This window comes from Taeniopygia guttata, chromosome 17 (genome assembly GCF_048771995.1).
Source record: "Taeniopygia guttata chromosome 17, bTaeGut7.mat, whole genome shotgun sequence".
Taxonomy (NCBI): domain Eukaryota; kingdom Metazoa; phylum Chordata; class Aves; order Passeriformes; family Estrildidae; genus Taeniopygia; species Taeniopygia guttata.
The window spans coordinates 9,642,182-9,655,265 of NC_133042.1; the positions used below are offsets into that span (position 1 = coordinate 9,642,182).

The following is a 13,084-nucleotide window of genomic DNA, read 5'->3' on the forward strand; positions in this document are numbered from 1 at the left end:
GAGCGACCGCCAGAGCCGTGATCTGGAACAGGACTGAAGCAGGGTATCAGCAGAAATTATTTAAACTACAGCACAATTTAAATAAATGCAGGAAAAGTTGGCACTGCCAGTTAGCTGCGAGATAAAATAACAAGGTCGTGTCAAGATGCTTATTTTTTCAGTGCCTCACCAGTCTTCCATCTTTTACCCTTGCAGGCAACGAAGAAACGAATTAATTAATTAAATAGAGCTGTATCTTGCAACGTGAAGTGACCAGGAAGGCTAAGGTCAGGTAGCTCGCTCTTGGCTGCTCTCATGTTGCTATTAAAAGATGTACATTCTTTTTTTATATCTGTGACAGTGTTTAATTAAAAACCCGGGAGCGTTTCCATGTTTCAGCAGGAGCTCGGAGGGGCTGGTAATGTTGGCAGGATGAGCTGACTGGGTGGTGTCTTTTCCATGTCCATCACTGAAGGCACAGCTTTGGTTTCACCACCACCACCAGATCACAGAATTGTTTGGGTTGGGAGGAACCTTAAAGATTATCTTGTTCCAAACCTCTTCCATGGGCAGGTACAAATCGGAAGGAAAAAATAATATTTTACTTATGTTCAACATTGGCAGAAAAATTCAGTTGTAGGAAAAGCAATTTAGAGATGTTGGATTATGTGATTTAAAGTGGTGACCTGACTCTGACTGTCTCTTATTTTACTGCCAGGATCCCAGATGAGTATTTTTAACACAGAGATTTATCCTCACCAATGTCATCAGTGCTGAAAGAAGGCCAGGGAAAGAGTTAAGATGGGCCAAAGCATTAAGAGGCATTAGAGCATGGGAAATACCAAACAAAATGATTGCAAAGGGGAAATATTTTATCTCTAATTATCATATATCCACATTTCTTACATACTAATAACAGACTAGTTGTTCCTCTACCAGAGAAGCTGTAATAGATCCGATGCCTGGTTTGCCTGTGTTGTGTGGATAAAACCTTAATTTCCTGTTGGGATAAATAGAGATGGGCTGCAGTGTGCAGCGTGGGCTCAGGCTGCACATGGCATTCAGGTACAGCAAGATGGGGAGTAAAGTATAGGTTGGGCAGTAATGAGGCACAGGTAATGCAGAAGGAGAGCATATCCTGCTGAATACAGCAAGCTGGGTCTAGCAGCAGGAGAGAAATGGGAAACTTGAGATCGTCTCTCCCCTGTGAGGAGAGGAGAAATTTAGTTACAGGGTACTCTTAAACACAAGGCTGTTTCCTGAGACCCTTGCTCAGAGGGAGCTGTTGATAAGAACAGATTGTTACTATCTTGTGATAATAAGTGAACAAGAACATTCCATCCAGGAGAACTGTAATGTTCCTATGCTCTCATTAATTAAATTCAGGATATCAAAGACAGAAGAGGTACTGGCCTAATTTAATGGGAGTGGGGAAGGATCCTATTTGATTGTACAGCATTTTACTCATCTCTCAGACTAACAACTTCACTCTCATTTACCCAAAATCATCACCTACCTGAGTCTGTGTGTGCACAGGCAAGTGCCAGGTCCAAGGAGGAATCCAGGAATAAAGCAGTTTTACAGATGCAGCAAATTGAACAGTTTTCCACCAGGACACCATGCTGATCCCAGCAGCTCACACTGAGGAACTGTACTGCCAACCTGTGGTACACGGAATTCGTGAGTTGGGCATGTGAACCTGCCTCGCTTATGAGGTTAACAAGTAGCATTTTTCTTTACTAATATATTTCCCTTCTTCTAGTAAGCATTTTTGTTTCCAAATTGGGATCAAGATTTTTAGCTTTTATGTGGCATCATAAGGGCAACAACTGTATTCTTTTCTATACTTTTTTAAAGACAGCCAAGACAAGAGAAACAAAGTAGCATGTAATTTGCAAAAATAACATACCATCTTTTTAAAATATATAAAACTGGCCTCCTGCCAAATGCAAAATACTTCAGTGTACCCTTCTGAAAAAGAACACATTCCTCAAGCTATTGTTAAAAAAAAAAAGTTACTCATGAAGAACTATCCATCTGTCTGAAGTTAATAGTTCCTTTTGCAACGATGGTGAGTATCTCCTGTCAGTTGTGCTTTCACAAATCCATGAGAAAGCAATGCTCTATAAAATGAAAAGTCAGAAGAAAACAAATCTAGCCAACAGACTCCACTTGGAAAACGTCTGTGGTGGGCTTATGCTTCAGCCTGGATTTAAATCCATATACATCACTCCGTGCTGCCCATGTTTATGTTCGACCACAGAAGATTTGTGGTTGACCTACATATGCAAACAAAACATTTGCTGCATATTTGGGGTGGGGGGATTTGCATGATAGAAGATGATGAAAATATGCATAATTGTAGATGACATTTTTCGTTGCCAAGTCCTGCTGCACAGCCCTTTGGAGCTGGCCATGCATGAAAGAGGCTTGCAGTCCTGCCGGGCAGACTGCCTGGCCGTGCTGCGGAGCTGAACCGCCGAGACATCCAGCTTCTGTTTCTTCTCAGCAACACAAATCTGCTGCAATCATCTCACCATGCAGCCCCGGTGCTCACAGAGGACATGTATGACACTCGCTGAGGGGGCTGAAGCCATGAGTTCCACATGTCACCTCTGAGTTCCCCTCACGGGGCAGCTCAAGAGACTCAAAGATTTTGTTTAGGAGTTTTCTCGGTGTTCTTGAAATCCCCAATGCATCGAGGGTAACATCACACAACTTAGTCAACAGCAGCTGGTTTATCTGTTCTTGCTCCCACATTTCATCCCACAGCAACATTTCTAGGAAGTCTGCTGGTGTGTTGGTACACTTGGAGGCTTTGCTCTAAAAATTGCACCAGCACAAGTACATATTAAAAATGTTGATAAAGTGGCATGACAATCGCAGATCTCCTAGGACAGTAAGCATGCACAGACCTCTCTGCTCTTATGTGTGATATGGAAGGGCTCTCCTGTAACAGAGGTTTTGTCTGCCATTACTGGATGTCTGTCTGGTTGCTCTTCCCAGGTCACATCTTATTATTCAAAGTCTCTGCAACTCTGCTGTGCAGAAATAAGTACTTAAAAGGGTTAGCAGAAAGGAGGAAAATTCCATGGCATTGAGACCAGGTCTCCTCCTTTATCTGTGAAGGTGGGTTTGGAAAAAGCTCCCTTCCCTACAAACCAACCAAGGAGCTGATTAAAGAGCACCCTGCATGTAACACCCACCACCCCATTTACACCATGTTCAAGGTCTCTTCAAAAGATGAAGCTATGGAAGAAGAGGGGTTTTTTTTTATTCCCTGCAGAGTCCTGGGTTGGGCAGAAACGTGCATCTATGTGAGAGAAAGAGAAGGAAAGAAATCTTGGGAGCCTGTGCCCGAGACAGAAAGCTGATAGAAACCTGGTCCCTGCAAAAACACTTGCAGCTCTGAGCCAAGAAGCTGTCTTGGGGCTTCACTCCTACTGTGTTCAGAGAATCGGGACTTTCTGTGAGCGCTTTGCACATCAAAGGAATAACTCTCTCAGCACCTCCATGTGATGCAAACACCCACCATGAGGTTTGGCCAACTGTTCAATGCTACTCAGGGCTTGTTTATACTAAATCCGTGACGATGTCCTGTGTAAATACTTCATTCCACGTATTTGCCCAGTTTCATTGTCCAGAAGAAAAGGCATACAGCTTTCTTACTTCCAGTGGAGTCAAAGAATTTTCTTTGCCCAAAAAACAAACTAGAAAATTAATGGCTTTTTAAGTTTAGCAGCCTTCAAACTCAATTCTCAAACACAGATCCAAACCATTAAGGTCAGGAGATTTAAGCCCTATGAAAAGTTCACAGAAGTTCATGAACAGGGAGTATTAAACACCTCCATTCAATTGTGAGCTAACAGAAACTGGCACTGCAAGCTTTATTAAATAACAGTTGCTTTCTTTTTCTCAGAATTCCCATGAGATATTTCTTTCTTCCTACCAAAAGGATTTTATAATCTGCGGGATACTGGAGAGCACCAGAATGGAATTTAAAAGACCATTCTTGTTATTTCACCCTGTTCTTGCTATCAGATTTAAAAATTTAACCATCCCAAGCAAAGTCCATATGCTCCCACGTATATAGGAATGCTCTTGTGGCAATGGGAGGGTAATGAGGAGAAGCTTTGAGCAGCTCAGCACGATGGCAGGTTCCTGCACGCCTCAGCTGAAATGCAGTATTGCAGAATCAATGTAGAGACTCACCAGTAGTGGCTGTGTTAGGTTTTTCCCCATATGAGTTGAGATTTGCTGGCGCTGGCATCAAAGGAGGCGTGAGCATAACCTGACAGGGTGGCATCTCCTCCTCCTTGGGCTTAGGAGAACCAAAGACCTGAATGTTGCTCAATCAGTCCAAGAACATTTGCACACAAAATCTAGGTTGTTCATTCAGGTCAACAGATATTTTTTTGATCAAGATATGTGCCATGAAATGTCCTAAGTACACACTAAACATCAGCACAGACCACACAGAAAATCTCCAACAAAGAATTAAACTGATGCATCTGCAGGCAAGATGTGTATCTAGAGGAGCATCTTGGACAGAAACCAAAACTGAAAAAACCCATACTGAGTTATGCTGTATAAAAGTGGGATTAGCATAAACTTGTGAATATTTAAATGAGAAGGTAATGAAGTGATATAGATTGGAAGAAAAGAAGTCTGTCTGGAAACAGAAAAACTTCACAAAGACAGAAGGCTGACCACAGAACCCTCCCCAGAAAGAGCTGCTAATACCTCAAAATATTTGAACATGTAGGGTCATAGTCTGTGAACCAATATTAATTCCTTGGGGTTTTTCTCCCTCTCTTAATTATAAGTTTCTGGATTCTTGGCTCTTGCCCATCTCCCACTGACTTACAAGTACTCAGAAATGCCAAGAAGCTCAGCGTGATCACACTCCTGAGATGGATACTGGGAACTCTGCACTGTCTGCCTGTGGTCAAACTTTTCTTTCTTGCTAATGCAAAAGCCACATAAAAGATACTGTCCAAAAACATTCAAACACGTAGCTGGGAGTTACTTTTAAGACTCAAAAATTAATTTGGGGGAAGCCAGATGAGATCCATTGGCACACATGTAACCCGCCACCCTTTGGATTCTACACAATTCATATTTCTGATCATCCCTGTAAATGGAGTGTGGCTGTACTAAGAGTCAGAAGACAAGCCTTGGGCCTTGCCATCACAGCTGTGCCTGTCTCATCCCTTCCCTGTGCTGGCGCCCGCTGAGGAATGTCACGCTCAGGTGCGCCAGGTGTCCCCGAGTGGCATCCGTGAGGGCTCACCTGGGCTTGGCAGTGCCTTGTCCCCGAGAAAACCTGGGAGGAAAAGAACACCATGAGCACACGGGGTGCCACAAATCCTGAGGGTATACTGAGTGGCACAGTGGGCACAGCGCGTCAGGACTCTGAGTGTGCTAATTTCTAACAGAGCTGTAAGTCCCATTGACACGAGACATACATAATGTAGGTGAGCGCTCATTCAGGACACCCCTTGGAGGTATTTCTATGGACTGATGAGATCTCCCCTCACTACTAACGAGGCCCAGCTCCCGCAGCGTCCCCACAAACGAGATGCTCCAGACCTGCAGCGCCCCCGGTCCGTGCGGGGCCCGGCCGCTCCCGGCGGCGGCTCCGCGGCGGGGCAGGGCCGGGCCGGGCAGGGCCGGGCGGCTCCACCGCCCCCCGCATCACATGAGGCAACTTCGGGCCAATGGCGCCGCGCCGGGGCCGGGGCCCCGCTCGCTGCCGCGGACGCTCATTCAAAACGCGGCCGGGCTCGGGCGGCCGCAGCCCCGCACGGCGCCCGGGGCTCCGCGGGGCGGGCGCTGCCGGCCGCGATGCCCGGCGGCACGGCGGGCTGAGGCGGGCTGAGGCGGCCGCCCGCCCGCCCGCCGCCATGCCGGTGAAGAACCGGTACAACCTGGTGGACGATGGCTGCGACTCCCGCGTCCCGCTGCACAACGAGGAGGCCTTTCAGCACGGCATCCACTTCCAGGCCAAGGTGAGCCCCGGGCGCGCTCCCCTCCGCAGCCCCCGGGCTCGGGGCCCTGGCGGCGAAGCCCCGGCAGGTTCCGCCGCCGTGGCTGCTGCAGAGAGGGGCTGCGGGTCTCTGCGGGTCTCTGCGGGTCTCTGCGGGTCCCTGCGGGTCTCTGCGGGTCTCTGCGGGTCTCTGCGGGCTCGGGTGCCGCGGGCTGGGCTCCGGTGCTGTCCAGCAGCCGCCGGTGTGGCCCCCGCTGGCCGCGGGCCCCGTGGCTCCGGGCCGGGCTCGCCGTGCCCCCCCGGCCCTGCCACGGTTATTCCTCAGCTCTGGAGCTGCCCCTGGGCCACGCTGAGGGAGCCTAAAGAAAACAGCAATCAATTATGATATGAAAGCACAATCAAACAGGTTCTTGCTCTTTCCCTAGTGTTTTTGCAGCTGTGTAATCCTTAGACGCTGCTCTGGAATGACCCCTCTTGGCAGCACCGTGGATGCTGTCCCAGGTGCTCATCCCGGCCTGATCCAGAGCCTGTCCCGTCCTGCCACGGCAGGGTGGCAGCTCCCTACTCCCCTGGAAACCAGCAGACTGCTATGTGCCGCTCAAATAATAGTGCCTTACTCCAGCTGACCCCTTCCCTGCATGAAAAGCTGGACAGACAAGGTCTGCAGCCTTCAGGCATCAGAAAGAAATACTGATATTGTCAGAAATTCCGTATTGATCGCGGAGAACAGCCTGGCAGCACAGCAGCACTCTCAGAAAGTGACTCCATTGGAATTGGCATTCTGTAGACAGCATGGGGAATGGGTTTATAATTCAGCTGACAAGAAGAATTGCATTTTGCTGGAGCAACTCACAGGCTCCCTTCCCCTCTTTGCAGGTGGCCTAACACAGATTAGAAATGGAATTCGCGCCTGCTGTCTCCTGAGCTGGAAAGAAGGGGAATATACATTCCAATAAAGCTTTGAAATACGGATTTTGTGCCTCTTGGTTTTCCTGCTGAAAGAGCTGTAAGATTTAAGCAGGATACAGGATGAATCTGAATAGACAGCTAATCATGTATTTTAAAAAATTTATCTTCCTTAGGGAAAAAAACATTTAATCTGTGATTTCTCTATTTAAATTAGCATTTGCTGTGCTGCAGACTGTGCTGAGGAGAAGAAAAATTCTTAATTTGATTTTTAAAAAAGATGGGAAGCAACTGTACCTTTAAGTGAGTGAAACTGGCTTTTCAGATTGACAGCTCCAGGCATCCAGAGCTGGCGAGTGGATAACACCCTGTTAGAATGTGTGGGTCTGGGATCGGGTTTGCATTACCTTAGTAACATGCTTGCTCAGTTCTGCTTTACAGTCTGTCTCTTCCAATTATGCTGCTCATTGTGGGCACATCAGTCAGCTGCAACGCTGACAATGACAAGGCTGCAGCTGGCTGCAGGTGTCTCGCACCAGGCAATCCTACTGACCACACTCGCTCTCTAATTTCCACATTCCAAACTGCCTTCCTCCCACTATAATCTTCAGGAGGTCACTACTGGGAGCTGCTTGTTTGGGCAGAGCTTTGTGTGCTGTTCCATGAGTTTCAGGGCTCTGTGTGGCAGCACAGGGACCCAAACTCTGCAGCCACACCAGAGGAGGGAGTTTGAAAGAATCTCCTCTAGCTCAGCAGTCCCAGCTGTCCTCTTGCCCCAATTAATTTGTCATTAGAAGCATAGCCTGTTCCCCACTGCAGCTCTGCTGCTGGCAGACAAAAGGCCAGCAAGGAGCTCATCTGGATTACCAGTGGCTGTCCTGACAGCCAGTGGAGCAGGGAAGGAGATCTGCACACCAGAGGCCACAGATGACAGCAATACAGCTCTGCCCTCCCCACCAGCCCAGAGGGAAGCCCTGGCTCTGCTGCTCCCCTCCCTGCTGCCCTCAAGCTCTTGTGCTCTGAGCTTGGTTCTCCTGTGGTTTACCAAAGGCTATAGATGAACTTAACTGCTCTTAAAAATGCCATTTTGCACAGGCATTTACAGAAGCAGCAGCAAAGCCAGATGACCTTTCAGATTGCTTGTGGTGTTTGTTTCAAAGCAGGAGAAAGAGCACTAAAGACTGAGCCAGGAGAGCTCATCTCTGAAAGCCCTTTTAAGCAGACATTTTACAAGATAAAACCCATTACAATCTGCAAGTAGTACAGTGGAGAAATAAATCCAGAACTGTGTCAGTAACAGCAATACCTATGGGGCTCTTCTACGGAATTATTTTGTCTCTGCTCATGTATATAATATCACCCTGAATGTTTGCAGGGGCCTCCTGATTAGCTGCTCCTTTTCCTGTCCACAAGGGAACAACTTTCAAAAAACCAACAGTTTGTAACCACACGCTAAAAACCAGACACAGTTCATGAACCAAATGCTCCTGGGAGGGTCACTAAACTCTCTGAACTGCCCTCAGTCCCCACCACCAACAGCAGAGATGGGCTGTGTGGAGATGGGCTCCTGAGGGAGCTGACGGGCCCCACTGGGCCCCAGCAGCACCAAACCCAGCAGCTGCCCTCGGCTGCCAGGGCCACTCCCAGCACATGCTGTCACCAGCCTCTCACTCAGTGACACTCTCCCAGTCCTCACCAACGTGCCCTGGGCGTGCAGCTCTTCCCTCAGAGCTGAGCCGCGGCACTTTACAGCATCAGCAGCCTTTGCTGCCCACGCGGTGTGACTGTCCAGGACACCAGAGGTTTTCCTCGTTCCCAAGGCTGAGCTGGCAGCTCTGTGCCTCCTCCCCTCAGCAGTGGCACTCCTGTGCTGCCGTGCCACGTGTGCTGTCACCAGTGCCACCAGGCAGCAGCTGCTGCCTCCTGCCAACAGGTGCACCAGCAGGTTCCAATCTGGCACACAAGGGGAGAGTGCGGGCACAGGAGGGAGAAATGCAGCAGCAGGAAGCTGCCTGTGGGTGTTCCATGCTAACCTGTGCAGCATGAGCAGTGTGCTGCCATTCCTTTCAGGAGAGCAGGCAACCAGCTCCAGGAGCTGCAGCTGTGGTGCAGGGGTAGAGGTGGAGGTGATGGGAACCTGCCCTCTGCCGTGTCTCAGGCTCCAGTAAGAGACTTTGCTAGGACTGGCACAGACCTGGAATGCAGACACTCAACCCCAAGCAGTGTGGTTAGGGCTGCAGCTCCCCTAAGCAGGGCTGTAGAACACAGATTTGGGTGGGTTTGCCAGGATTCTGCAGGCAGCTGAGCTGGTCCAGCTAAGCAGGGACAGCAGCATCAAGAAGCAGCATGGTCCAGACTGAAAACTTAAGCTGGAAACACAAGGCTTTTCCAAGAAAGGTGTTTGTTGTAAATCCTGGAAGCTTTACAGCTCTTTCAATTTTGAGCAGGTACAGTAAGGAGGAGCAATGGATAGACAGTCTCATCTTCAGACACACGGGATCATGACTCAATTAGCAGCAGACATTGCCCTGCAGAGCACTGGTAAAGGCATCCAGAACCTGAATGAGGTCAGAGCCTCACACCCAACCTCAGAAATCCCCAACTTGATAACTTTGTCTACAGCAGATATTCCTATCCTGTCTTGGGTCAAAGGAGTCCAAGCAAGGAGGGACTAAATAAATGAGAAATGTCTGTTTTGAAGAAGAACCACGAACTTGTGCATTACTGCACAGCCATCTCACGTTGTGTCTTTCAGTACATCGGGAGCTTGGATGTCCCCAGGCCCAACAGCCGCGTGGAGATTGTGGCAGCCATGAGGAGGATCCGGGTAAGTTCAGAAGAGCTGAGCCCCACACAGAGTTAAAGCTTTCACTGTGGAGTGACTTGGTTGCAATCTACTGTTCCACATTCCCTCCAGCCCTTCCTATCTGGAGCTCAAATCTCAGCCCAATCAGGCTTGCAACAAGCTTCTCCAGGAATTCCCAAGGCATCTTAGCTTAGCCCCATCCTGTGCTCTCTGCAAAGGGATCTGTTATCAAGACTCAAATGTCTTGATAACAGCCCTCTCCTGTGCTGAGCAGCCATGGGGCTTCTACTCAAACCTAGGAGATTTATTTAGCCTGTTTGGAATTCTGTGTGCCTCAAAAATAAGCTGGACACAATGTGCTTCACAAAAGCACTTGAGTTCATTGACAGTTCCAAATATATTGTGTTCTATATTGAAATATCAGTGCCCTGACAGGTGTGATTGATGTAAATCCCATCTGACTAGACTTTGTGGATTCTGCTACTCCTAGAACAATTTGCTGCTTTCCCCATGCTCCATTACAGTTTTACAGTTCCTGTTTCTCATCACCAAGCCTGCTCTCTTCCTGTTCTGCCCCTTTATTCTGCAGAGCAGCCTGTGAATGGTCCCCAGATTTAGCTGTGATTAGCAGGGTTGGGTGGCTTACATCTGCTTCGTGTATAACCAGTTCAAGTGCATCTCCCCCAAAAGGCAGTGCAGCTGTTGTGTCTGGCTGAAGTTTTCAGGGGTCTTAATTCTGAGGCTCTTCATATGTCTCACATCAGCTGAAGCAAGTTTGAGAATCTTCCATTTAAAGCTTTGAAGGGATTATCCTATTTCGCCCCCCCCCCCTTCCCCCACAGTGTTTAACCATCTAATTTTCCTTTAGAATAGTGTTTTTTAAACTTAGCCTGTAACTGGCTGGGGAGCTGATGTATTCATCTCCAGCCAAGCTTAGAAATGACATTCCCCTCCCTTTGCCTGCTCAGACTATTAGCACAGCTCTTGCTCAGAACACAGTTCAGTAGCAGTCTAAATTGCCTGGTTATTTATGGAACAGGTGAATATCTGTAGGAAGTAAAAGCAATAGGTGAGGACTACCAGGGCAGTTTAGGTGCTGGCATAATTATTGGCAATTTTTCATCTCAATCAATATTTATCATCAGATTTGACACTGCACTTTTGCTGATGTATGACAGCCTTTTAAGAAAAAAAAATAGTATTTTAATATCACTTAAAATATAGTCTCACATTCTGTTTTCACACCTGGTATTGCCACAGTGGTACCCTGCTCAGAGCCTTGGCAGTGCAATAGCATGCTTGAGGACCACAAGAAACACGTAAAAAACCCATTCTGCAGTCCTGGGTGCCATCACTTAATCTTGTCACACAGGATTTTTAAAGTAGGCATCCAGTAATCTATACTGAGTTTTTAATCTTGGAAGCCCATTCCAAAAAGGGAGGGCTTCCCTTTTCATGTGCACATTGTACAGCAGGATCTTATTCAGACACTTCCTGGCTGCTGAGCGGAAGATGCTCCTCTATTGAAGATAGTTAATTGGCACTGATCCTTAATTAGAGCATAAAGAATGAACTGGGAGGTCTTTGAAGAGAATTCTGGTGCACAGAGTACCCAACCTAGGAACTGAGGGAAGATGGGGGTTATTTATGTAGCATTCATTTGCATGCAGAGGCCTTATCTGTACTAGAGTTTTTTCCCATGGACTCTCAGCAGCTCCAGTTACAACTGGGAGGAAACAGTGGAAGAAGCTCTTGGGGGAAATGAGTATTTTGTTCCTATGTTATTGTGAGTGGCTGTGCCTGTTTGCAGTTGCAAGAGTGAGTAAGGTCCCACAGCCCTGCCAAGTGTTGGCAGGGGCATGTTGTGGTGAAGCTTTCATCCCCTGTGCACTCCAGTGTTCCACTGGAATTCTCCACTGGAGCAGAAGAGAAAAGTCGTGCAGCACAAGCCCCAGCAGAGCATTCCGTGTGCTGCTCCTGTGCCACGGGAGGAGTGGGAGCCATCCCGGCGCTGCTGGAGCCAGCCCAGGGCTCAGGAGGGCTCTTATTCACTGCTTGTGCTGCTCCAGAGCGAGCAGGGAGGAGGATGAGGAGTCACAGCTCTCTCTTCCAGGCTGTGTCAGAGCTGCTTACTCTGGTTACTCATCAGCAAACTGATACAAGTGCCAAAACTGCCTTGGGGGAAAAGCCTCCAGCTGCTGAGGACTCCAAATGTCCTGAGAGGGTCCTGAGGAGAGCAGCAGCAGCAGGTGATGAGTCTGCTCCTTGGCATGTTCTGTGTTTTGTACTGGGCTCTTTTACCAGTCACATACATGTGAGTTATACCAGGGATTCTGGATCAGTGGGATTCTCCGTGCACAAGCAGAGCAGTGTGCCTGCAGACTTCAGGATGTTACTCCCAGAGAGCCTCAAATAACAAGTTTTAGCATCAGCCTGCTGAAATCGTGACCTGCTCTCTGGCAGTAGGTATTTGAGGGGCACTTTGTTAGTAAAGCTTAAATCCATATTCTGGGCTGAATGGATGCTTGTAGAATTGCTAGCAATACTCCATTAGTCACACTGTAGATCCCATTTCATAACAGACTGGAAAGCCTTGTCTCATCATGTTCTATGCTTCCACTGGAGAGAATGCAAATGCAGTAGGTAGAACAGGGAAGCTGCTGTTCTTAGCTTTCCATTATGCAGAGCGAGACAACTTTAAGTTTGCTAATCCTCCCAGTGGATTATTAGCTGCCTACAGCTGCCATGTTGTTATTATATGATCAGAGTTCAAGCTAATCCCTCTACCTCTTGCCCTGGCAGGGGAGGTGATGAAATGAGTTTGCAGCTTGGATAAATACAGTGTACCCTGGCAGGGACAGCGAGGGCCTGCTTAGGAGAGTCCAATTCATCTCCCAGCTCCCAGCACCCCAGGCAGGTGTCCCCCACCTCCCAGGGAGCAGCATCTGCTGCCTGCAGCTGCCTGAGGCCATCCAGGCCTGGGTGTCTGGCAGCTCCCGTGCTCCCTCAGCGTTCTGGTGGAGCTGGCTTCTGCTGGAGTGGATCCCTCTGCAGGTATTGGAGCCTTCTCAGCACTCCAGGGAGTTTGTGTACAAATCAAGATCTTTCCTCCTCACAATTCAAGTGGTAGCTAATGTGAAGATGGGTTTTGTAAAACACAAAACACTTCCTTGAAGCTGCTGAAGTTGCTAGGAAAATCTTAGCCAAGGAATGGATGGCTTCAAGTTCAGGGTTAACATCACCACACATCCTGCATGCATTCCCCAGAGCCAGCACTGACCAGAGGAGAAAGTCAACTGCTCCCTTACCAGAGCACCTCTACCCTCAGTCCAGCCCTTCACAGCCAGCTGAGCAAGCCTAGTGCTGCTATTTTGAGTGGGGAGCTGTACAAGGACACAGTGGGA

At 48.3% G+C, this 13,084-nt stretch overlaps 1 protein-coding gene and 1 long non-coding RNA gene across 3 annotated transcripts in view; one reads left to right on the top strand and one right to left on the bottom strand.

The window, feature by feature from the left end:
- Nucleotides 1-135: 135 nt before the first annotated feature.
- LOC115497554 (uncharacterized) lies at nt 136-6,139 on the bottom strand. Its single transcript, XR_003963087.4, has 4 exons — nt 5,910-6,139; nt 5,273-5,305; nt 1,496-1,641; nt 136-539 (listed from the first exon to the last, which is right to left on the bottom strand). It is a non-coding gene; the product is annotated as an uncharacterized lncRNA (long non-coding RNA).
- LOC115497553 (uncharacterized) overlaps nt 5,599-13,084 on the top strand; it is a 29,069-nt gene continuing 21,583 nt past the window's right edge. The window contains exons 1-2 of one of the 2 annotated variants that reach the window (XM_072936535.1): nt 5,599-5,990; nt 9,630-9,701. In XM_072936535.1, coding sequence (XP_072792636.1) covers nt 5,700-5,990; nt 9,630-9,701 — 363 coding nt within the window. In that variant the 5' untranslated portion in view covers nt 5,599-5,699. The remainder of the gene's footprint in view (nt 5,991-9,629; nt 9,702-13,084) is intronic. The other variant, XM_030286563.4, reaches the window with a different exon arrangement.